We start from the raw sequence: 27,191 nt of genomic DNA on the forward strand, positions 1-27,191 counted from the left end.
TCTTCATCCAAAGAAGGTGATGTTGTATATACGGTGGAATTGGAAGGGAGTCCTCTATTATGAGCTCCTTCCGGAAAATCAAATGATTAATTTCAACAAGTACTGCTCCCAATTAGACCAACTGAAAGCAGCACTTGACGAAAAGCGTCTGGAATTAGTCAACAGAAAACGCATAATCTTCCATCAGGACAATGCAAGACCACCTGTTTCTTTGATGACCAGGCAAACACTGTTACAGCTAGGCTGGGAGGTTCTGATTCGTCCGCCGTATTCACCAGACATTGCACCTTCAGATTTCCATTTACTTTGGTCTTTACAAAATTCTCTTAACGGAAAAAATTTCAGTTCCCTGGAAGACTGTAGAAGGCACCTGGAACAGTTCTTTGCTCAAAAAGATAAAAGGTTTTGGGAAGATGGCATTATGAAGTTGCCCGAAAAATGGCAGAAGGTAGTGGAGCAAAAGGGTGAATACGTTGTTCAATAAAGTTCTTGGTGAAAATGAAAAATGTGTCTTTTATTTTTACTTAAAAACCGAAGAAGCTTTTTGGCCATCCCAATCAGTCCTGGAGATCTAATGCACAGCATAGAGATTACAGTCAACGATACTGTACTATAAACTTCAAAGTTGCTAAGAGACCAGATCGTTCATGGTACCCATATTGCAATACACAAATGTATCAAATCAACACACTGTACACCTTAAACTTAAACAATGTTATACGTTAATCATATCTCAATAAAAAATGAAGAAATATCAGGCCTCTGTAGTGAAACCCCAATAAAACTCTGGACAGTGACGCTCAGTGGAGCTTCCTGCTAGGTGAACACGTGGTTGCCCTGAGAGAGTGATGCGTCCTGATTCCACAGGGAGAGGGCACAGAAATTCTGCATACGGGACCCCCCAGACCTCATCCCATGTGACTCTTCATTGGCGGCTCCTGATTTGTATCCCTTATAATAAAACTCTATAATCCTAAGTATCATGCTTTCCTGAGTTTCAAGAGTCATGCTGGTGAATTGCTGAACCTCGGAGGTTGACGGGAAGCCCCACATTTACAGCCAGCTGGTCAGAAGTGCAGGGGGCCTGTGGACCCCCTGGGCTTGTGGTGGGTCTCTGAAGGGCGGGTGGTCTGGTTGGGGACGGGTGGAGTCTGCACTAACTCCCAGTGGTTGGTGCCAGAAACGCACTGCGCTGTTGCAGCCTCCTTCCTCCCATCCATCCACTCCCTCGCCATGTGACCCTGTGTTGCCTTGTGAATGTCACAACCTGAGGCTTGGTCAGTCACAGATCGGCTATTATTACGCAGCTGAGCGCTTGAAGGCAGAGGTGTTTAGAGGCTAAAGAACAACCAAGCTCAAGGTTGGTTGGATTTTAGGAATGAAAATGATTATCCAATAATAATTTAGTGAGCCTGTCCCCACTCCTATGTTCCTCTCTCTTTTTTAGTATATCTAGTCCCTACGTTTGGATTCATTGAAAAAGAATTTAGTTGCCCCTTGGTCACAATAATTAAATGAGGACAGAGGTCCTAAATTGAAGAATCGAGAAGTGTTTGCTTTGAAAGCTATTCATTCATTCGTTCATTCGTTCAAGAGCGTGGAGTCAACTTTTGGACGAAAGCAACCACCATTTATGGGACACCCGTGACTAGGGTGCTTGGTTTCGTCCTTTCTTTCTTTTTAATTAATTAATTAATTATTTTTGGCAGTGTCGTGTGGCATGCAAAATCCTAGTTCCCTGACCAGGGATCGAACCCGTGCCCCCTGCAGTGGGAGCACGGAGTCTTAACCACTGTAGTGCCAGGGAAGCCCTGGTTTCATTATCTCTAATTCTCATCACAATCCTGCAAAGTAGTTATTACAATTCCCATCTTAGCAACAAGAAAGCTGAGGTTCATACAGGTAAATGTTTCCCAAGCCCACACACCATCCACATGGGAAGAGGGAGTCAGGACTCAAACCGGGATCTGACTTTATCCAAAGTACAAGCTTTATCACATCGATGGCTCCTGGAGCCCTGGTCCAAATGCTTACATACATTAATCTTATCTTCCTTGTTTCATCACTGATCCTGGTCCATTTCACCAAGGGTCAGTGGTGAAACAAGGAAAATAAGATTAATGTATGTAAACGTTTCATAAAGCGAAATGCATCCTACTTAAAAGACTGCTCTTTATTCTGCTTTTATATCCTTTTTGGTATGTTTTTCTTTTTTATTAAATAAATGAATGTTAACGTAGTCAGCAATATTTTTTAATACCCTTACTTGGCAAAAAGAGAAAACATTCCAGCCCTACTTTCATCTTTATATTTTATAGTCCCTTAAATCCCAAAGTCTGGGAAACACAGCATCACACTGGCCCTAACTGTGAGCCCCAGAGGGAAGCTCCAGAAAGGTGTACAGATCTGGACTTTCTTCTACGTTAGATTCTTACTGCCTTAATATACAGTGTGCCGGGTGAGCACGCAGGCTCCAGAGGCTGGCTGCATGGAACCAGATTCTGGCTCCATCACTGGACCCCACTCCCAGAGTCTCTGATTCAGTGCATCCCGAGTGGAGCTGGAGAGTCTGCATTTCTAACATGCTGCCAAGTGATGCCAGTGCTGCCCATCGAGGACAACAGTTTGAGAAGCGCTGGTTTAAGCCCATCCCATCATTTCTAGTCCCTTTGTCAGGGACTGGTTCAGATACGGGAATGTGAACCAACTAAAGTCTGGGGTGGGTAGGGAAGTAGGGGACAGGGGAGGCTCTTCCTCCACGATAAAAGAGTTACAAGAGGAGAAGCTCCCTTCCTGCTTTGGACCGTGGCTGCGTGAAGACGTGGCACTTGGAGTTGCTGCAGCCGGCTCACGACCACTTGAGTCAGGGAGCCTGAGAACTTCCGGAGAAGGAACTGCACTTAATCTCATTGAGGGCAAAGTGAAGCGGAACAGAAAGATGATTGTTTTTGTTCTTATGAATACAATCTGGTGAGAGCACTGCTTGTTGAACTCAGGGTTCCATGGAAGTGCTACGCCCTAAGATACATACACTGTGTGTGTGTGTGTGTGTGTGTGTGTGCGCGCGCGCGTGTGTGACAAAGCCAACTGAACGGTGCAGGCGTTTCGATATCACAGTATTCATTAGTTCATGTATCATTTTACTAATCTCCGAAAGGCAGGTGAGAAGGCAGTGATGTACCCACACCTCTCTGACTCTGTCACAGATATGTTGTTAAATGAAATGGAGAACTGGGGTCACCTGGAGGATTATTAAAGTCCAACATACCTTTGTATGAGTCTACTGATACTCCTTCTGCTATTTTAAAAATCACTGGCTCTATTACAAAAGTAAGGAAAGCTAATAAAAGATTTTTATAATAGCGACATATGACGAGCTTTAATCTCGCAATGCATCCTGAGATCAACAGTTTAAAATGGAAGAATCATTGTAGTTAGACTGGGAATTTGGGATTGACATGTACACACTGCTGGATTTAAAACAGATAACAAACAAGGACCTACTGTAGCGCACAGGGAATTCTGCTCAATCCTCTGTAATAACCTAAATGGGAAAAGAATTTGAAAAAGAATAGATACATATTATATGTATAACTGAGTCACTCTGCTGTACACCTGAAACTAACATAATGTTGTTAATCAACTATACTCTAATATAAAATAAAGATTAAAAAAAGAATCACTGTACTGATCCAAGCCACTGGCAAAGGACTCCGCGTGAGATTTTAAAATCTTCCCCCCAAGAAAAAGGTTGCGACCAGTTTTGAACTGGCAGCTAGGCGTTTCCAGAGCCAGGCAGTTCTCCTGGGAATGATCTCAGATGGCTGGGATTCCACCAGGCCTACTTCTGCACATGTTCTTCTGAGCCTTGCAGAGTCGCAAAGAACGCATTTGAATGCCCAAAAATGTCCATCCCACTCTGGGCTACAAAATCTGGCAAGCGCACCGCACTCTCCGGGAAGGATACAGCCCTCAGTGGGAAATAACTGTTAATGCGTGAACGTGTGGAAACTTGCGGTTGTGAATCATGAGCTGGGAAACCAATCACTGACTTGCTCATGAGGCGTAGCGTATGCCTTCGGTTTTTACACTCCCACATGTCACAGCCGTTTATATATAATTATGCTTCAAGATCATTTTAAATGTAAAGTATTATGGATAGGGACATTTATAAGACACCAGGCTGCAACCATCAAAATCATTTTTTTCCTATTTTATCCCCCAGAACGACGAGTGATTAGCATGCTTTGACATAATTGGAAGTCACAACTGAATTCACTCAGCTAGATGCTTGTCAGTACTCGGCATGGTTACATGTCCACTGATATCCTGCCTGTCCTCTACGACCTTGTCATATGAGCTGTATATGACATTGGAAGGATTAGAAGTGATAACCAGTGTTCATAAAAAGATCGGGGGACAATGTGCTGGGAAGCCTAAAAGGTTAAGCAATTAAGACATTTTTGATCAACACTCAACCCCATCACTTGTCAAGTGAATTTGCACTGAACTCTAGAAATACTCCATAAAGCCTTGTACAGAGTCATAAGGAAGACCAATTACTTCCTAGGCATAATAACACCACAAATTACGTAGCATTTCCCCAAAGGCCGAGGTAGTTAACATACCCATTTTACAGAAAGGTGGCAAAGCAAGTGGCTTGCCCGGGTTACCATAGTTACTAAGTGGTCCAGCCTGGGCATCTGATGGCCCGTGATGTGCCAGGAAGTCTTCTGAGCATGTTACATGTTCTAATTCATTGAATCCTAATCATAACTCTATGAGACGGGTTCTAGTATCAATTTACAGACGAAATTATAGCAGGAGGACTGGAGGCAGTTATGATTCCCAGGTTACTATTAAGGAAACTGAAGCTTAAAGAGGCTGGACGATTGACCAACGTGATGGAGCTACTGACTGTTAAGCCGGTAACATCGGCACCTTGACTGTTTTGAATTCCAGCCAGGTTTTGAAGCCAGGCCATCTGGCCCCAGAGCCCGTACGTTCAGTGTACTGGTGACAAGCGGCCCTTCCTCAGAGCCAGACGGCCTGATTTTGAATCAGATATCTACTCTTTCCCTGCTGTGCCACCCTGAATAAATTACTTAACTGCTCTGTGCCGAAATTTCCTCATCTGAACCATGGGAAGAATAATGGAGCTAATTATCATCTGATGATTCAGCTTATAGGAAACACGTAGAACAGTCTGGTACAGAAAGAAGTACTCAGTTAGCTCATGTGATGATGAATCTCTAAGCTATAAAATTTCCCAAAGCATTTAAAAATTGGCTTACGCGATTAAAGATTGAACTGTTCAGGAACGTGTTCATTTGCATAAAGCAAAGGTCACTTATATTTTCCATCTGCTGGTTTCTATCTAGAATACTGATTTCCAAACCCCAAGGGGTCTGCGGAGACCCCCTCAGGGGAATCCTTATCAGGCGTAAGGAACAAGCCGGAGAGGTTCAGACTTCCTCCATTTGGATGAATTTGGACAAAGGATTTTGGAACTAAAAGCAGCTTGAGAACCATTGGTCTAAAAGACTAGACTCAGGTCACGTGGCTGCGCCTGTCCATCACTATACATACAACTGCCTGCGATGGTAAAGTTTAGGACCCCAGCTCTGCTGGCCTAAGGGTAGCACCTACGACACCACAGGGCACACCCAGTGGAAGAGGCAGTTTGGGGCAAAATGACACCCTTCATCTCTTTAATACACTGCTCTTGACAAAGTCAGGTTATGCAGGGAAGTAAGAGTCCGACAGAAGAATTCAAACAGGATGGACGACTGAAGGCTTCTGGGCAGAGATATGTTACAAAGCAGTAGTTCAGAAAGAATAACCTGGGTGTGATGTGCAGGACAAACTGGGATGGAATTACGGAGGTGAGCAAGGAGGCTACGACAGGACCAGAGCAAACAGAGGGTGACAAGGAGCATGCTGGCGATGGCAAATCCACAAGGGTGACGGCAGAACTGGAGAAGGAAGGTATTTCCTTAAGAGGGAAAAACGCGGCAAGACTTCAGGAAAGGAAAAGCGTTGAGGAATAAGGCAAAAAAGGAGGCTGGGTTCCTAAGCTTGGTTGCCTTGGAGAACGGTGGGCTCACCTTTAAAGCAGGTGCAAGGAAAAGATGGCCTGGATTTCAAGAGGAGCATGGAAGGTGCTGGGGCTGGTCTGTGGAGCTGGAGCTGCCACTTAGATGACCACTTCCACACAGAGCAAAACTTGTTTCACTGCACATCAGTTTATTGCACTTTGCAGATATTCTGTTTTTGTTTTGTTTTGTTTTTTACAAACTGAAGGTCTGTGGCAACCCTGAATTGAGCAACTCTATCAGACCCATTTTTCCAACAGTATTCGCTCACTTCATGTCTCCATGTCGCATTTTGGTAATTCTCATGATATTTCAAAACTTTTCATTATTCATTGTATTTATCTTTGACGTCACTCTTGTAAGTGCAGATATGGTGGAAACCCCAAGAGAACTAGAATTAGAAGTGGAGCCTGGGGGCTTCCCTAGTGGCGCAGTGGTTGAGAGTCTGCCTGCCGATGCAGGGGACACGGGTTCGTGCCCCGGTCTGGGAAGATCCCACATGCCGCGGAGCGGCTGGGCCCATGAGCCACGGCCGCTGAGCCTGCGCTCCGCAACGGGAGAGGTCACAGCAGTGAGAGGCCCGCGTACCGCAAAAAAAGAAAAAAAAAAGAAGTGGAGCCTGAAGATGTGACTGAATTGCTGCAATCTCGTGATAAAACTTTAATGGATGAGGAGGTGCTTCTTATGGATGAGCAAAGAAAGTGGTTTCTTAAGATGGAAGCTACTCCTGGTGAAGATGCTGTGAAGGTGGTCGAGATGACAGTAAAGGCTTTAGAATATGACGTAAGCCTAGTTGATAAAGCAGCGGCAGGGTTTGAGAAGACTGCCTCCAATTTTGGACGAAGTGCTACTGTGGGTGACATGCCATCAAACAGCATTGTATGCTCCAGAGAAACAGTTCGTGAAGGAAGAGCCAACTAACTGATGTGACAAGATTCACTGCTGTCTTATTTTAAGAAATGGCCACAGCTGGTCTTCAGCTACCACCACCTTGATCAGTCAGCAAGACCTTTCCACCAGCAGAGATTATGACTTGTTGAAGGCTCAGGTGAGGGTTAGCATTTTTTAGCAATAAAGTATTTTTTTATTGAAGTATAGTTGCTTTACAGTGTTGTATTTGCAGTAAAGTGTTTTTAAATGAAACTAGGTACATCATTTTTTTAGACAATGCTATTGTACACAATAGACTAGTGTAAATGTAATTTTTAAAACTGAAGTATAGCTGATTTATAATATTATATTAGTTTCAGGCATACAACATAGTGATTCGATGTTTTTATAGAGGGGCTATCATCAAAAAGACAACAAATGATAAATGTTGGCGAGGGTGTGGAGAAGAGTGAACCCTGGTACCACTGCTGGTGGGAACGCCATTTGGTGCAGTCACTGTGGAGAACAGTATAGAGGTTCCTCAAAAAACTAAAAATGGAGCTACCATAGGATCCAGCAGTCCCACTCCGGGGTATGTATCTGAAGAAAATGAAATCACTAAGTTGAAAAGATATATGCACCCCAGTGTTCACAGCAGCATTATTTACAATTGCCAAGATAATGGAAGCAACTCAAGTGACCATCAACAGATGAATGGATAAAAAAATCACGACACACACACACACACACACACACACACACACACACACACACACACACAGAGGAATATTACTCAGCCATAAAAAGAATGAAATTCTGCCATCTGCAACAACATGGATGGACCTGGAGAGTATTATGCTTAGTGAAATAAGTCAGACAGAGAAAGACAAATACCGTATGATATCACTTACGTGTGAAATCTAAAATATGATACAAATGAACTTATCTATGAAACAGAAACAGACTCACAGACATAGACAACAGACTTGTGGTTGTCAAGGGGGAGAGGGTGTGGTGGAGGGATGGAGTGGGAGTTTGGGGTTAGTAGATGTAAGCATTTATATAGAGAATGGATAGACAACAAGGTCCTACTGTACAGCACAGAGAACTATATTCAGTAACCTGTAATAAACCATAATGGAAAAGAATATATATCTATGCATAACTGAATCACTTTGCTGTACAGTAGAAATTAACACATTGTAAATCAACTATACTTCAATAAGATAAATTTTAAAAAAAGAAGTCATGACACACACACACACACACACACACACACATACACACAAAGTAATATTACTCAGCCATAAAAAAGAATGAAAAAATTTTTGCAACAACACGGATGGACCTGGAGGGTACTATGCATAGTGCAATAAGTCAGACAGAGAAAGACGAAACACTGTGCAACTTGCTTTCTTGCAGTCCCTGGAACAAAACCTGCAATATCTCCGCAGTCTGCCTGTACCTAGGAGGTGGCTGAGGTGTGAGATGGGGGCTTTGGAAAGACTTGGAAATCTTCTGTGTTGTTTGACAGCTAAATTGTTAGGTCTTTGCTGGGCAAGTGAGGAAACTGGACAGCAGAGAGATTCAAGGGCTGAGGCAGGGCCACAGCGGCGGAAGAGGCAGGGGAAAGCACAGAGCAGCTGATATGTCCCCAGACCTCCGATTCCTTCTCCACCACCTCTGATACGGATCACACCGTGTTTCCCAGGAGAGGCGATCGCTTCCCCCATCTCCCTCCCTTCCGTCCATCTCTGGGCCAGATGGGACAAGTTGCAGCAAAGGCTGCCAGAATGCATAGCTCTGTCCCCCGAATCCTCCTGCACCCTCTCCTTATTATGGAGGACAGGGTGCCCTTGGTATCACTGCACAGAGAAAGGGGGGCTGTCGCAGTCACTGGGGAGCAAGTCGTGAGAACATGCAGCCCGTTTTAGAATTAAGAACACCCACCCCTGGATGTGTAAAAAGTCGTACAGCCCGAATAATCATTTCTCACCTCTAGACGTGACCTCCTGCCCCAGAGGGAGGCACGCTGAGATCCGCGTAGCGTAGGGAAAGATGAATAATAGAGATTCACCAAATGCGCAAGTACTTGAAATGAGCCATGTGCCAAAAGTCAATCTGTGAGTTAGCGGCGGAAAAACAAAACAACACCCAGATTTGTTAACGCCCCGATTCCCGTGAAGTCACCCTTCCCAGGTGGCCAGCCCTCTCTCCATCTCCACACTCTCTTGGGGGGTGGGGTGAGGGTGAGGGCAGTGGGTACGCATGTGCGTGGGTTTTATAAACACAATTATTCACATTTTGCTGACCTGCACCGTGCGTTAAGCTCGTCTTTATCACTCGCCTTTCTCATCCCTCTTGAGCAGAGACGCTAAACCAGCAGCCCACAGTTCCCACCCGTCTCCCAAGGCTCCTTTCTGCCAACACTGCCTGGTGCTACCTTAGAGAGTTGGTGGAAACGAGTTTGTAAAGGGATCAAAGAAACAAATAACTCAGCAGTAACACACACACACAAAACAAAGCCACAATGTCAACTTTCCAGAGGCTCGCTCCTGGGAGGGGAGGAGATGCACTGTCTTCCTCTCTTAAAAGTTCCTTTCTCGTCCTCCACACAATCCCATAAAGCTGTCCTTTCGGCATAACAAAGTCAGCCAAATATTGGCCGTTTCAATCGTTCCAAGCAGTACATTTAAAGGCTGGTTAAAATTAACATCAAGGGAGAATGGGGCACAGAAACGGAGGGGTGGGCATGGAAGGAGGGTAAGGTAGGGGAGGGGGGCAAAGAAGGGGATACCGCTAGGCAACCAGAGCCTGGACCCCAACTGCCTGGGAGATGGCTTCCCCTCCTCGCCCTGCGGCCGGCTGAGCTGTCTGCTCCTGGAGCTGTGTGCGCACGTATGTTGGGATGCGTGTCTGGGTGGGGTCCCTGGATGACTGCATCAATCTGCCGTATCCTGACCCTCCTCTGTCACAGCCCCGCCAGGAGACTGGGATTCTCCTTTGTTGTCAAGCACAGCAGAGTTCACCAACTTTTCCAGAAAGGTCCTTGATGCAGAAGGGAGGAGGTACAGGTCCCGCCCTCTTCTTGCCAAAGGCGGAAACTCGTGAGCTGCCTGTGGCTCCCAAGGGTGTACTTTAAGGACTATTTCTTATTTCTCCAAGCCACTAAATGAGCTTTTGATTCCATGCAGAGTGACCATTCCGTACCATTATGTTCGCCACCTCTAATCTATACTTTAACATCTATTTGCTTCACCATGTGCCTTTAAGATTACATATTATCAGCCACCCCCAGGGGCTGGAAAGACATCTGTCTGGCTCATTTGGGGGAGTGCCCAGCTTTGCAGGGAGAAGCTTGACAAATGGTGACGGCGATCACGGTGACGTCTGAGGTCAGCCCAAAGCAGTGCTGCTTGACTCCCCCTCTGGCTCGTTTTATGAGGTGGGCTGGTGGTCTGGGAGGTCCCGGACAGAAGGTTCATCACAGCCCGGGCCCTCGGTCTGCTCCCAGCTTCTGTACAGGGCTTCCCACCACTGGCTGAGGCTGTACCTCCTGGTGACTTCAGACCAGACAGGAGCAGATGGCCGAGGCAGCTCACGCTTCAGCAGATGGGCCAGCGGGTGGAGCAGACCACCCTTCTCGGTGGAGAAGATACAGAATCAACTCTGTATATTTCTTCTCTTGGCAAAGTGTGTTCTGGGGGAATTCCTGGCTTCCTTGGTAGAGAACAATCCTTTGTATTTTTACAGAAGAACGTGATAAACCACGGAAGTAGCTGAGGATGGGGGGGTGAGCGTATCTGCCTGTGTATGTGGGTATGTGTGCCCATGCAGAGAACCCAGGGCTGTTCACTTATTCCACGCAGCACTAACAGAGCTCCAGGTTTTCTAAAAAAGTCATATCCAGCTTGTATTTTTTAAGCCCATTATAGGTAAGAATATTTACTCTGCCTTCAGTGCTGCTTTATTCAGAGCTCATATTAACTTACTTAACCTTTAAGCCAGTATCACTAGCATCTTTGTCAGGCAGAGAAAAGTGATGACAAGGCAAGAATTATTTAATCTGCTGCTGCCTAAGTGTCTTCCACACCTGATACCCTCAGGCTTCAACACGATGCAGAAACTCTTCGTCATGTGTCAAATCTGTACATCTTCACTATATCGATTAGAAACTGAGTTCAAACAGACGAAATGACCCAGGGAAGCCTGTCTTCAGTTCTCGACCTGAGATGAGGTTTTAAGTCTTTAATTCCGGTAATTTATGAAGCTGGTGTTGGGGCCAACATGGCAGCCACATTATACACGAACTACCTCACATCTCAGATATTTATCGTATATACTTCTTACTTGTGCAGTGAAAGAGAACAGGCTGAGACATCAGAGGATCAATGTTCCAGCTGCATACACTACTCTGTGACCTCGAGCAAGTTAATCGACCTTTCTGAATTTCTGTTTCCTCACCTGAGTTAGCATCTTCTTTACACAGTTAATGTGGAGATTAAATGAGATACGCTCCAGAGAAACTCTACTGTGAAGAACTGTAAAGTCGCAGCATTATTGTGGAGGACATCCAGTAGGAAATCTGGATAACCTTAAGTCTATTAGGGTCATAATTTTTTCTTTTACTTAAATGATCTACTCTTAATCCTTCAAAGATTGCTGAAAAACTGGAGAAATGGGGAGGAGTCAAGATGGTGGTGTGGGAAGACATGGAGTTCAGGTCTCCCTACAACTAGGGCACCTGCCAGACGCTGGTGGGGGACCTCGACACCCAAGGAGATGGGAGGAAGCCCCAAGCGAAGCTGCAGGACATGGGGGGACTGAGCGGGGAGGAGAAGTGGAGGCCGGACAGGACCAGAGCCCCTGAGGGGTGGCTGAGAGGGGGGAGGGGTTCCCAAGGCTGGAAAGACCCTCAGGGGCTCAGATCAGGAGAGAGTGCACCCAGCGTATCCCCTACCCAATCGGCCGGGGAAGTCTGCCTGGCTCTCGGGCCAGGTCCTAGGCCCTCAGTGGTCCCCTCTGGGCTGCAGTGGTCCTGGGGGCATAGGCAGGAGGCCGGGGGAGAACAGGAGGGGCAGGTGGGAGGGGCCCTCCAGGAGAGAAGCAGAGGGCGTTTGCCCCACCCACTCAGGCCGGGGAAGACTGCTGGGCTCCCAGGCTGGGTGTCCTGCCCTCCAACCCTGCCCCCCCACAGGCCACATGGGACCTAGGGACATAGGAGGGAGGTGGGGGTGGGGGGGTGGAGGAGAGCAGGAGAGGCAGTTGGGAGGGGCCCTCCAGGACAGGAGGAGGGGGAGAGGAGTGGAGGGCCTTTCCTGCCCTCTGAGAGCAGAGGCAGGAGGCAAGCTGGGGCCCCTCTGGTCCATTGAGCCTAAGCTCCACCCTCCACACCCGCCCAGGGCCTTTTCCAGTCCTGTGGGTTGTAAGCATAGGCCCCACCCACCACCCCTGCTTAGGCCCCGCCCTCCACAGCCACGGTCTTTTCCACCTTTGTTTTTTTAACTATTATGGTTCTGTTTTACCTTCCGGTTGTTGATTCTTATATTCTTTCTAACATATCTGTTAGTTTCCTAGTCTAATTTTATTTTCTACTTTGTTATTCTTTTTTTTTTCTTTTTTTTTTTTGCTGCCCTCTGTGGCTGGCGGGATCTTGTTTCACGAGCCAGGGGTCAGGCCAAAGCTCCTGCGGTGGGAGCTCTGAGTCCGAACCACTGGACTAACAGAGAACCTCAGACCCCAGGGAACATTCATCAGAGTGAGGTCTCCCGGAGGTCCTCATCTCGGCACCACGACCTAGCTCTACCCAACAGCCTACAAACTCCAGTGTTGGAAGTCTCAGGCCAAACAACCAGTAAGACAGGAATACAATCCCACTCATCAAAAAAAAAAAAAAAAAGGAGACAGCAAAAAAATATGTCAGATGAAGGAGCAACGTAAAATCCTACAAGACCAAATAAATGAAGAGGAAATAGGCAATCTACCTGAAAAAGAATTTAGAGTAATGATAGTAAAGATGATCCAGAATCTCAGAAACAGAATGAGAAAATACAAGAAATGTTTAACAAATATCTAGAAGAACTAAAGAGCAAACAAACAGAGATGAACAACAAAATAACTGAAATGAGAAATATACTAGAAGGAATCAATAACAGAATAACTGAGGCAGAAGAACAAATAAGTGAGCTGGAAGACAAAATGGTGGAAATAACTACCGAGGAACAGAATAAAGAAAAAAGAATGAAAAGAATTGAAGACAATCTCAGAGACGTCTGAGACAACACTAAACGTACCAACATCCGTATTATAGGGGTCCCAGAAGAAGAAGAGAAAAAGAAAGGGTCTGAGAAAATATTTGAAGAGATTATAGTGGAAAACTTCCCTAACATGGGAAAGGAAATAGTCATCCAAGTCCAGGAAAAACAGAGAGTCCCATACAGGGTAAACCCTAGGAGAAACACACGAAGACACATATTAATCAAACTAATAAAAATTAAATTCAAAGAAAAAATACTAAAAGCAGCAAGAGAAAAACAAAAAATACGTAAAAAGGAATCCCCATAAGGTTATCAGCTGACTTTTCAGCAGAAACTCTGCAGACCAGAGGGAGCGGCAGGATATACTTAAAGTGATGAAAGAGAAAAACCTACAACCAACATTACTCTAGCCAGCAAGGATCTCACTCAGATTCGATGGAGAAATCAAAAGCTTTACAGACAAGCAAAAGCTAAGAGAATTCAGCACCACCAAACCAGCTTTACAGCAAATGCTAAAGACACTTCTTTAGGTGGGAAACACAAGAGAAGAAGAAGACCCACAAAAACAAACCAAAAACAATTAAGAAAATGGTAATAGGAACATACATAGCAATAATAACCTTGAATGTAAATGGATTAAATGCCCCAACCAAAAGACACAGCCTGGCTGAATGGATACAAAAACAAGACCCATATATATGCTGTCTACAAGAGACCCACTTCAGACCTAGGAACACATAGAGACTGAAAGTGAGGGAATGGAAAAAGATATTCCATGCAAATGGAAATCAAAAGAAAGCTGGAGTAGCAATACTCATATCAGATAAAATAGACTTTAAAATAAAGACTGTTACAAGAGACAAGGAAGGACACTACATAATGATCAAGAGATCAATCCAAGAAGATATAATAATTATAAATGTTTACGCATGCAATGTAGGAGCACCTCAATACATAAGGCAAATGCTAACAACCATGAAAGGGGAAATCAACAGTAACACAATAATATAGTAGGGGAATTTAACACGCCACTTACACCAATGGACAGATCATCCAAACAGAAAATAAATAAGGAAACACAAGCTTTAAATGACACAACAGACCAAATAGTTTTAATTGACATTTATAGAACATTCCACCCGAAAGTGGCAGAATGCACTTTCTTCTCAAGTGCACGTGGAACATTCTCTAGGACAGATCACATCTTGGGTCACAAATCAAGCCTGGGAAAATTTAAGAAAATTGAAATTGTATCAAGCATCTTTTCTGACCACAATGCTATGAGATTGGAAATCAATTAGAGGAAAAAACCTGTAAAAAACACAAATACATGGAGGCTAAACAGTGTGCTACTAAATAACCAAGAGATCACTGAAGAAATCAAAGAAGAAATAAAAAGTACACAGAAACAAATGACAATGAAAACACGATGACCCAAAATCTATGGGACGCAGCAAAAGCAGTTCTAAGAGGGAAGTTTATAGCAATTCAATCTCACCTCAAGAAACAAGAAATATCTCAAATAAACAATCTAACCCTACACCTAAAGCAACTAGAGAAAGAAGAATAAAGAAAACCCAAAATCAGTAGAAGGAAAGAAATCATAAAGATCAGAGCAGATATAAATGAAATAGAAACAAAGAAAACCATAGCAAAGATCAATAAAACTAAAAGCTGGTTCTTTGAGAAGATAAACAAAATTGATAAACCCTTAGCCAGACTCATCAAGAAAAAAAGGAAGAGGACGCAAATCAATAAAATTAGAAATGAAAAAGGAGAAATCACAACTGACACCACAGAAATACAAAGGATTATAAGAGACTACTACAAACAACTATATGTCAATAAAATGGACAACCACGAAGAAATGGAAAAATTCTTGGATACGTACACTTTTCTAAGACTGAACCAGGAAGAATTAGAAAATATAAACAGACCTATCACAGGTAATGAAATTGAAACTGCAATTAAAAATCTTCCAACAAACAAAAGTCCAGGACCAGATGGCTTCACAGGCGAATACTATCAAACATTTAGTGAAGAGCTAACACCAATCCTTCTCAAACTCTTCCAAAAAACTGCAGAGGGAGAAACACTCCTAAATTCATTCTATGAAGTCACCATCACCCTGATACCAAAATCAGAAAAAGATACCACAAAAAAAGAAAATTATAGACCAATATCACTGATGAACATAGATGCAAAAATCCTGAACAAAAAATACTAGCAAACAGAATCCAACAGCACATTAAAAGGATCATACACCATGATCAAGTGGGATTTATCCCAGGGATGCAAGGATTCGTCAATATACGCAAATCAATCAATGTGATACACCATATTAACAAATTGAAGAATAAAAACCATACGATCATCTCAATAAGTGCAGAAAAAGCTTTCGACAAAATTCAACAATCACTTATGATAAAAACTCTCCAGAAAATGGGCATAAAGGGAAACTACCTCAACATAATAAAGGCCATATATGACAAACCCACAGCCAACATCATACTCAATGGTGAAAAACTGAAAGTATTTCCTCTAAGATCAGGAAAAAGATAAGGATGGCCACTCTTGCCACTCTTATTCAACATAATTTTGGAAGTCCTAGCCACGGAAATCAGAGAAGGAAAAGAAATACAAATTGGAAAAGAAGAAGTAAAAATTTCACTGTTTGCAGATGGCATTATACTATATATAGAAAATCCTAAAGATGCTACCAGAAAACTACTAGAACCAAACAATGAATTCGGTAAGGTTGCAGGATACAAAATTAATGCACAGAAATCTCTGGCATTCCTATATTCTAACAACGAAAAATCAGAAAGAGAAATTAAGGAAACAATCCCACTTACCATTGCAACAAAAAGAATAAAATACCTAGGAATAAACCTACCAAAGGAGGCAAAAGACTTGTACTCAGAAAACTATAAAACACTGATCAAAGAAATCAAAGATGACATAAACAGATGGAGAAATATACCATGTTCTTGGATTGGAAGAATCAATATTGTGACAATGACTATACTACCCAAAGCAATCTACAGATTCAATGCAATTCCTATCAAACTACCAGTGGCATTCTTCACAGGATTAGAACAAAAAATTTTACAATTTTTATGGAAACCCAAAAGACCCCGAATAGCTAAAGCAATCTTGAGAAAGAAAAATGGAGCTGGAGGAATCAGGCTCCCCAACTTCAAACTGCACTACAAAGCTACAGTAATCAGGACAGTAAGGTACTGGCACAAAAACAGAAATATCGATCAATGCAACGGGATAGAAAGCCCAGAGATAAACCCACACACATATGGGCACCTAATTTACGACAAAGGACGCAAGACCATACAATGGAGAAGAGACAGCCTCTTCAATAAGTGGTGCTGCGAAAACTGGACAGCTACATGTAAAAGAATGAAATTAGAACACTCCCTAACACCGTACACAAAAATAAACTAAAAATGGATTAAAGACCTAAATGTAAGACCAGACACTATAAAACTCTTAGAGGAAAACATAGGAAAACCAATCCTATGTTTTGACATAAGCCACAGCAAGATCTTTTTTGACCCACCTCCTAGAGTAATGAAAATAAAAATAAAAATAAACAAATAGGACCTTAAAACCTGAACAACTGAAACTTAAAAGCTTTTGCACAGCAAAGGAAACCATAAACAAGATGAAAAGACAACCCTCAGAATGGGGGAAAATATTTGCAAATGAAACAACGGACAAAGGATTAATCTCCAAAATATACAAACAGCTCATGGAGCTCAATATCAAAAAAACAAATAATCCAATTAAAAAATAGGTGGAAGAGCTAAATAGAAATTTCACCAAAGAAGACATACAGATGGCCAAGAGGCACGTGAAAAGATGCTCAACATCACTAATTATTAGAGAAATACAAATCACGACTACGATGAGGTATTACCTCACACCGGTCAGAACGGCCATTATCAAAAAATCTAGAAAGAATAAATGTTGGAAAGGGTGTGGTGAAAAGGGAACCCTCCTGCACTGTTGGTGGGAATGTAAATTGATACAACCACTATGGAGAACAGTATGGAGGTTCCTTAAAAAACTACAAATAGAACTACCATACGACCCAGCAATCCCACTACTGGGCATATACCCAGAGAAAACCATAATTCAAAAAGAGACATGTACCACAATGTTCACTGCAGCACTATTTACAATAGCCAGGACATGGAACCAACCTAAATGTCCATTGACAGATGAATGGATAAAGATGTGGCACATATATACAATGGAATATTACTCAGCCATAAAAAGAAATGAAATTGAGTTATTTGTAGTGAGGTGGATGGACCTAGAGTCTGTCATACAGAGTGAAGTAAGTCAGAAAGAAAAACAAATACCGTATGCTAATGCATATATATGGAATCCTAAAAAAACAAAAATGGTACTGATGAACCTAATGTCAGGGCAGGAATAAAGACGAAGACACAGAGAATGGACTTGAGGACATGGAGAGGGGAAATGGTTAACTGGAACGAAGTGAGAGAGTGGCATGGACATGTATACACTACCAAATGTAAAACATAGCTAGTGGGAAGCAGCTGCATAGCACAGGGAGATCAGCTCGGTGCTTTGTGACCACCTAGAGGGGTGGGATAGGGAGGGTGGGAGGGAGACGCAAGAGGGAGGGGATATGGGGATATATGTATGCATATGGTTGATTCACTTTGTTGTACAACAGAAACTGACACAGTATTGTGAAGCAATTATACTCCAATGAAGATTTACAAAAAAAAAAAAAAAGATCGCTGTCCAACAGAAATATCATGGGAGGCCAATAGGAAATTGTAACGTTTTTAGTAGCCAAATGAAACAAGGAACAAGAAATAGGTGAGATTAATTTTAATTATGTATTTTCTTTCACCTCACCCCAAATATTATCATTTCAACATGGAATCATCGATATAAAAATCATTAATAAGATATTTTCCTTTTATTTAAAAAAATATGAAGCTTGAAAATCTGGTGCGTATTTCACACTCGCAGCCCATCTTGACTGGGACTGGCCACATTTCAAGGGCTCCAATGTACTCTGCAGTGTAGCTTTAAATCTCTCCTGATGTTTCCGTCCCGCTGGTTTTCTCAAGATTAGGGACACCATGTAACTGAGAACAATAGTTTAGCTACTCTCTTTAATTCTCTTGAAAAACACTGACTTGTTGAAGTTTGTTCCGTTTCTCAGAATCACAGGACACTCTGTTCCTCTATTTTAATGAAGTAGACAGTTATCAATGTGCTGCCGATGGCCACTTAGAGATGGGGTTAGAGAGACACGGTAGTCCTAGGATCTGCCCCGCATCACAGCTCCCACTGTGGCAGAGCTGCGGGGATGGAGAGGACTCTGATTTGCTCTATCATCAAAGGGAAGAAATTCTGCCAACAGAGCATAATACCCACTCATCTAAAGTGCTGGGAAAGGGCTTTAAAAAACAGGTCTGTTTTTCTTGCACTGGCCTTTCTTCCTGGAGGACAGGATCTCATGTAGTATCATAAGCCTCAAGAGACCCTAATAAGGAAGGACCACACCTCAGGCATTCCAATCTAGCGAAAATCTATTCTATTTTTAAAAAACCCAAGAGAAAGGGCCCAGAATCTTCCCATTTATGGCTTCCAGTTCTCCACCAACCAACCCTCACTGTCAGGAAATTCTTCTCCATCTTAATGCAATGACTCTTACTAAGGCTAAAGCACATTTCCCTTTCTTTGCTTCCAAAATGCTCCCTTAAACACACATTCAGGTCAGAAAAAAAGTGAAGAAAGTCATTTTAAAGGAATAACTGTACGCAGAGCAGGCGTGAGGAGTTCAGTTTAATACAAAACATGCATGACGCCCTCTTGTCTGGTTATGGAAGCGTCAAGAAGAGGCTGATTGAGAGACGTACATGATGGCGGCCTCTCTCATTTTGATGCGGGCTTTTTCGAGTACACTTCTAATTGATTGAAACAGTTTTGGGCAACAGCGCAAATGCCATTGTCTCCGGGTTGGATGGGAGTGTGATGCAGCTGAACGAAGTCCAAACGGATGAGCAAAGCTGAAGGCTTGACTTGTTACCGAATGACATCCTTGTGTCATAGCATCGTTCCAGCTGTCCTTAAGTGCAATTTAAGGACTTAGGGAGGTACATGGTAATGTCATGGTGTCAGGGACCTGCCTGTGGATTTAGGGATAAGCCTTTCAAATATCAAATTCCCGTACGTGCACTCCTGACCTTTGCTCTTTCCCCTGTACAGGTAATGGGGGATTTACTCAAGGTCAACAGGAATCTGGATGTGCAGATTCCACTACGTAATCTCAAACGGCTTTATAATAAGCCTTCGATGTTGGGATTATCGCCATTGTGCTCTGTAACCCAGAGAAGGGAAATGCTTCCATTCAGAGTGGCCAGGTCTGCACCAGTGCAGGAAATAATCTCTGTGGTTGTCTAGTTACAGTAGGTTCTTACTAGTTACCTATTTTATATATAGTAGTGTGTATATGTCAATCCCAATCTCCCAATTTATCCCTCCTCACCTCCCTTTCATCCTTGGTAACCATACATTTGTTTTCTACATCTGTAACTCTATTTCTGTTTCGTAAATAAGTTCATTTGTACCAGTTTTTTAGATTCCACATACAAGCAATGTCATATATTTGTCTTTCTCTGTCTGACTTACTTCACTCAGTGTGACAATCTCTAGGTCCATCCATGTCGCTGCAAATGGCATTATTTTGTTCTTTTTTATGGTCGAGTAGTATTCCATTGTATATATGCACCACATCTTTTTTTTATCCATTCCTCCATCGATGGACAATTAGGCTGCTTCCATGTTTTCTTTTTTTTTTTTGGTTCTCTGCAGAGCAATGGTTCTGTGGTCCTTTGGGGAGGTACTTCCACGGTTATCTTAGGATTTGCCCATTCTTTCATTCCACAAGGATCTATTTAGTGACCTATGTGCCAGGCACTGGGCTGAGTGCTGGGGACACACAGTGATCATGACACAGACCCAGCCCTCAAATTGTTGGTGGCTCTGGGAAACGCTGAGAAGTAAACAGGCAATGGCAGTGAGTTGTGATGAATTGTGACAGCAAGAGGGAAACCTCAGGGGGAAGGGTGACAGCTAATGTCACTGAGCAGGACCCCAGGGGCCTTCCCGGACAGACACCCCATGGCCTCCGCCTGCCTCTTGTTTATAGAAGAACTTTAACCTCCTAGGCCTTCCCCAAGTTCCAAAGAGCACATTTAATCAGAGAAGTGAGAAAATGCAAAAACAAAGGAAAACAGTCAAGCCAGAGAAAATAATAATCGTTTAGCCATTAAACAAAATCAAGGACTCAAGGGTCACAGATAATATTCTGAACCATATCCTTTGAGCTGTTTTGGAGGTACTAAGCCCCTCACCAGGTGGAAGAAGTTAAGTGTACGCTGACCACAGGCACGCAGACCCCAGACTGGTTGGAAGCAGAAGATTGATGATGTTGACTCCCGACTACCTCTCCACCAACCAATCAGAAGAATGTCCATGAGCTGATCACACACCCCGCAACCCTCTTCCTCATCCTGTCTTTAAAAAGCGTTCCCTGAAAGCCGTTGGGAGTTCAGGCCTTGTGAAGATTAGCTTCCCAAACTCCTTGCTTGGTGCCTGCAATAAATGTTGCACTTCCCTTCACCACAACTTGGTATCAGCAGCCAGCTTTACTGCATGCAGGACAGTAGACCCAAGTCTGGTTTGGTAACAGTAAGACCCAGACCTGGGAGGGGCAGGGGGGCCGGGGAAAGCCTTGGGGGGGAAAGTGTCTGCTAAGCTGTGAACTGAAAGTTTAACAGAAACCATCCAGGGACAGAGGTGAGGGTATGGGAAGGAGTGTTCTAGGAAGAGGGAATAACATTTGAAGCATGTTCTAAAAAGGGATGGGAAGAGTATGAACTTCTCTTGTTTAGCCTAATTCAACATTTTCTTGACGGTCAAGGGTTGAGGATGACCTTTCCAAAACTGCTGCACATCAGTAATTACATCTCTTTTCTGTGACTCGAGTCCACTTCAGATGCCCCCAATCATACTTTCCCAGGGCAGGCTGGCCGACAGATTGTCATTTCACTGCCACTTGAGGTCTTATTTCTTGTTTAAGAGAGCGGCTGCTTTCTAAGAGTTGGTATAAAAAAAGCAACTAAAACACACCAGACCACTCACCTCTAAGCATCTGAAGATGCTTCTTAACAATTTAAAGCTCCAAATGCTTTGTTAGTTAGTGACGCTGCTAACTGAAGAGACCTTGCTCACTTTGCAGTCCTGTCCACTGCCCCACCCTCCAAATCCAAGCGGAAGTTTTAACTCTTAATATGAATGTGATCCTCTGAATCTAATCTAACAAGGACGTAATCCAAAATGTGAAAGAACCCTACACAGGTAGATAAATTAATCACAGCATTTACTTGTAATCGTGGAAAAATTGTAAAGAAACCTTCAATGGACCCAAACGGGTAAATGATTTGATACTAACGGAATATCCATTTCTGGAATTTATGCAGCTATGAACAAAGATGACAACTTACAGTAACTTGGAAAAGGCTGATGAAAGACGTTAAGTGAAAAAAAAATACAGAGAATTAGTCACACATTATGATTACAACCATGTAAGAAATACAAAGATGAAAAAAAGCTGGACAGAAATCTGCTAAGGTGAGAATAGTAGTCAAACTAGTATGTTATGGTTTTGAGCTTCTTCCCACGGTTTCTCTCTTCCCTACGCTGCATTGGTAATACCTTTATAATTGAAATCCTATTAAAAGTATTCACTCTTTAAGTTGGCAGTTTGAACATTTTCAAATCCCAGCAGCAAGTACAAGTAAGAGATCTGAGTGTCTGGGCATCATTTCAACCTCCTGATGTACTGTAGCTCCTTCAGGGCAAAATATGAGGGAGGATGAGGGGCACTGCCCTGAGAATTTTTATAGACATTGGAGAATATCAAGCAAATCGAGTTAGAAAAGCTGGAAGCAAGCAACAGATTTAGAGAGAAGTTCTTTAAATCAAGTTTGGCAACGTCATTCTTTAGGGCTTTGAGGAAAACAATGATACATATTTTTTGAAGCTGAACAAAACCAAGGTCTATGATTCTAATTCCTGCTCTGACTTCTCTGCCACTGATATGTTCTTAGTTTGGGGATAAATGGATTGATCTCCTGTGCGTTAACTGACGTATAGATGGTCAACAGCGATGGCAGTGATGACCTATGGGAGGGGATCGGGCGTTACTGAGCCCTTAGAGGGAAGACAGAGCCAGGAGATTGTTTTTCTTTCTTCACATCTATGAAGGCGTAACTTGAAAACAACGAACTGTTTTCTATCCCCTCTGAGCCAGGAAGATGACAAAATCAGTCTTAATTGTAGCAAGAGTTCTCTAGGTTATATTATAGTTAACTCCTTCCACGTAGAAAGATTAGTTAATGGCAGTTGTGGAATTTCCTTTTCTAGAGGTTTGTAACAATAGGTTAGATCTACATCTGGCCTCGAATGCCTTAGGTGTGGCGCACAAAGACACAGAATGAGCAAAAATAGCACTCACACACACACACAGATACCACCGTGTGCCCCAGTCCTCACTCGCAGATTTTAACAGAGGTTTTAACACAGTTTATATTCTCACCCACCCTTCAGCTGAATCAAAGTCTGAACTGCATCAGTCACAGAAGAGACTTAGAAAGTTGGCCAAAAGTCATTTACCTGTACTAGGAGTTCCAGCTTCCGGTCATCAAGAAGATGTACTTGACATCGACGGCCTTCCGTCATCTAAGAAAAAAGACAAATGACGGTCACCAAGAGCCTAGCGGCCTTTCACAGGTTAGAGCGTCCCCAATGCTGATGTCACCAGGCACGTTCCTCTGGGCAAAGCTTCCCCTGGGAGTTGGAGCCATATGAGGCCAAGATGCGGCAGGATTGGGTCATTCATTCATTCAACAGTATTTATTGAGCATATTCTGTGTGCCAAGCACTGTTCTGAGAGCTGGGTGTATAGCAGCACACAAGACTAGGTCCCTGCCCTCATGGAGCTTACATTCTAACGGGGGAGATGCAAAATAAACTAGCAAATGCGTCTATACCATAATATCAGGTGGTGACAAGTGTTCTTCATTCTTGAGTCATTCTTCCATTCAATAATTTTATCATCGTGCATTAGGGACACAGTTCAGTATCTGGTCTCTGCATCTCTCGACTTATCCCCCTAACTGATCAAAGGGAGCAGACGACCACCCCGCTGCCAACTGCATTTGATTTGTTACTCATCCCCTCTCCTCATTTATGACCCTACTCCGTACAGAGCTTTCACTTATGTTACAGGAACCCTGGAGATAAGTGCTCACAGCTGAACTTGACCCCGACCCTTGTACCTTTCACCACTTACATATCTGTGTAATAGGAAGAGCATCTTGGCAGGAACTGGAAGACCCGAGTCAAATCTTAGCCCCGCTGATTATTGGCTGCAGGACTTTGAACAAGCGTCTGTTCATCTCTGCACCCCAATCTCAGACACAAAAGCGAGTGGGCAGGCCCAATGCGGGTGCTGGTGAGTGTTTAACAGTTGGCTTTCTGGAAGGAGAGAGTTTTACTCTGTAGCATTTGCTGGAGCCCTGCTATCACCCTCAAAGGAAGTCCTCTAAAGAGCAAGCCTTCTGGTAGCTGTCACAGCTGGCCACCACTCCAACCAAAAGGTGTCTTGCCGCTCCAAGTATCTTCACCATCTCCGATTTCAAGCTACTGTCAGGACAACACTGAGTGTTTCTAACAGACAGATATGACACATGCCACCTGCAGATAGAATGCCGCTGGGAGAGGGCATGCCCCTTCCCCATACCTTCCCTAGGCATCTCTTCTACCTGGCTGTTCCTGAGTTCTGTCCTTTTATAATAAACCAGTAATCTAGTAAGTTAAAAACAAAACAAGACAAAAACCGATACACACTACCTCAAGAGTGTAGATGCTAGCAAAGGACAGTAAAATAATTAGGAAGCGGATTGATTTATGTAGTTATTATAGTATTTATTACCCTTGCTTTTAATATAATTCATTTAACTGTAAGTTTATATAATTTAGTGTTAATAATACCTATGTTTTACAAGCGGAGCACAAAATTCCTGAAAATATAACAACTGGTGCTCATGAGCTGCCCCGGTACAGCTGCCAGGACCAGAAGACCCAAGCACTCCTTTCGGTCCTTGGATTTTTATATGACTGTAGCCCCCACTGAAGCCACCTTCTTCTTCCCCAGCTACCAGCCACTTCATGCAGATCCAAAGGAAGGATGCACATGGGCTGATTCCGGCCCTGCCTCACGACATGGGCATCAGAGTCCCTTCCTGGAAGCGCCTTCTCCAGGAAACACGCAGAAGGTGGCCTCTTCTCTTGTTGCCCAACCCGGCTCATTCCCTGACCATCAGCACGTGCAAAGCTGCTGTGTCCTCCTACGAGAGAATTCTTTCTCCTTCCCCTGAAGAAGGCAATGAAGTCATATTATTATTCATGCTTCCATCAAGTCATATTATCACTCACAGTGATTCATAAGAATATGATTCAGCTGTAAAAAAGAGGAAATCTTGCTATTGGTGACAACATGGATGGACTTGGAGGGCATTATGCTCAGTGAAATAAGTCAGACAGAAGAAGACAAATACTGTATGATCTCACTTATATGTGGAATCTAAAACAAACAAACAAACAACAAAACCAAAAAACCATGAGCCCCTAGATACAGAGAACACGCTGGTGGTTGCCAAAGACAGGGGATGGACATGGGGGGCGGGTGTGAACTGGGGAAGGCGGTCAAAAAGTACAAGCTTCCAGTTAAAATAAATAAGACTTGGGAATGTATCGTACAGCATGCTAACTACAATGAATAATACTGTGTCATATATTTGAGAGTTGCTAAGACAGCAGATATTAAAAGTTCTCATCACAAGAAAAAAATCTTGTAACATATATGGGGACAGATGTTAGCTAGACTTACTGTGGTGATCATGTCACGATATATACAGATATAGAATCATTATGTTGCATGCCTTAATATAATCTTATAAGTCAACTATATCTCAATTTAAAAAAAGAAAACAACTTTTACAAAATAAATAAAAAACTTTGCTGGAAAAAAAAAATCCATTGGCTTCATCTCAATCATTCACCCCTCTAAGTTCAAAGAAAACTACTATAATTATAAATTACACAAAAATATATGCTTCCATACCAAAATGTATAAATTTTTCTCTCAGCAAAAAAGTGCACCCAGGGCTTCCGTCTGGGTGCACCCAGGCAGGCCGTCTGCCAATGCAGGTGACACGGGTTCGAGCCCTGGTCCAGGAAAATCCCACATGCCGCAGAGCAACTAAGCCCATGCGCCACAACTACTGAGCCTGTGCTCTAGAGCCCGCGAGCCACAACTACTGCAGCCCGCGTGCCACAACTACTGAAGCCCGAGCGCCTAGACCCCGTGCTCCGCAACAAGAGAAGCCCCTGCAATGAGAAGCCCGTGCACTGCAACGACGAGTAGCCCCCACTCACCGCAACTAAAGAAAGCCCACGCGCAGCAACGAAGACCCAACGCAGCCAAAAAAAAAAAAAAAAGAAAGAAAAGGGTACCCAAAATGTTCAAGTTTCAATAGGGCAGCTGACAGCAACTGCACAAGTACTCTGGATAACATTTTAGATATTCAGCACTTGAGTTCTCATTAGGAAGAACTCAAGATCAACAGAGAGGGAGTTCTAGAAAGGAGAGTGCTACAACCATCTGGCATATTATTTTGGAATTCCTTCAAAAACACTTATTAAGAATTTGAGAAAATTCTCTGAAGGGTGGGGACAATTTTAAGGAAGTTTTAGAAAGCAATTCTGCTTGTCCTGTGCATATTTAAAGCACAAAGTTTTGAACTTCCTTTTACTGTCAAAGGTTAAGGGTATAAACATGTTCATGTTCTTGAGTTACTTATTCACGTTCTAATAAGCTGTACAAAAACCAAGGAAAATTGGTATCCAAGACATTACTGTATCAAATAAAGTTCTAATAACAGTCATAAAGAAGAGGTAGCCTATCATTTTCTCAAAATATTTCCAAGCATGCCAAGTGTGACGTGACCCCGAGTTCATACCCATACCTAAAAGTGTATCGTGAGATTCTCATTTTCATCTGAAACATACAATTCCCATTCCCTTGATCTCACCTCATCTGCTCAGCAGTTTAAAGAAGTAGCTATGCATCCAGATGTTAAGATCTACCCAAGGAGCTTCCAATTCATTCTTCTCTTCAACAAAATCTCATTACTAAGCCCTGAGGAATTTATAAGCACACTCCCTAGTCTAATAGGAAATTTACAAGCTGCCTCCCTTTTGGAAGGCAAACCGTCCCCGAGAAAAGTCAGCACAGAGAAGTGAGTCTGAACCGAGACTCAACTCTGAATCATCACGTCTTTGAAAGCACAACTTTCTTTTGACAGCACAGCTGTGGCTTTTTTTCTCAAAAGGGAGACCTGTCTATTGTTCTACACGGATGGGAGATCGGAGCAGCCTGTTCTCGTCATCAGTTCAGAAGAAGGTTGCCGTCCTGGGTGTGTACGGAGAAAGAGTGGTTGGACATCTGTAGCTCTGTCTGGCTTCCAGGGCACAGTGAAATTTTCTTTTGAATACGAACAATTGTAAACAAATACTCCTTTCCTTGTTCTTGTTTTCAGCTGCTCAGGCACAAATGAAGGGCTGGCATCACCCTCAAAGGAAATGCTTTTGGAGAACAAGGCTTCTTGCAGATGTCAGCTGGCTACCGCTCCAGCCATAAATCGACTTGTTACGATACAATTCCATACCAAGCAGAAGCCCGCCAAGTGCACTGTGACCCCAAAGGATACACAGAAAAGTGTTATTTTGAAAGTGAGGCGTCCACCCCATTTATCCAACTTTGCTGTTAAGACAC

At 43.2% G+C, this 27,191-nt stretch overlaps 1 protein-coding gene across 6 annotated transcripts in view; it reads right to left on the reverse strand.

Moving 5' to 3' along the window:
- Positions 1–27,191, reverse strand: part of FRMD4A (FERM domain containing 4A) — a gene marked incomplete at its 3' end in the record, with an annotated part of 330,271 nt that overhangs the window by 173,830 nt on the left and 129,250 nt on the right. For 5 of the 6 annotated variants that reach the window (XM_082647379.1, XM_082647375.1, XM_082647378.1 and 2 more), the window contains exon 2: positions 22,967–23,032. In XM_082647379.1, the coding sequence (XP_082503505.1) occupies positions 22,967–23,032 (66 nt within the window). Of the gene's footprint in view, positions 1–22,966; positions 23,033–26,448; positions 26,590–27,191 lie in introns of those variants that run through there. The other variant, XM_082647377.1, reaches the window with a different exon arrangement.

Source organism: Grampus griseus (assembly GCF_964374135.1).
Source record: "Grampus griseus genome assembly, chromosome: 2".
NCBI lineage: Eukaryota > Metazoa > Chordata > Mammalia > Artiodactyla > Delphinidae > Grampus > Grampus griseus.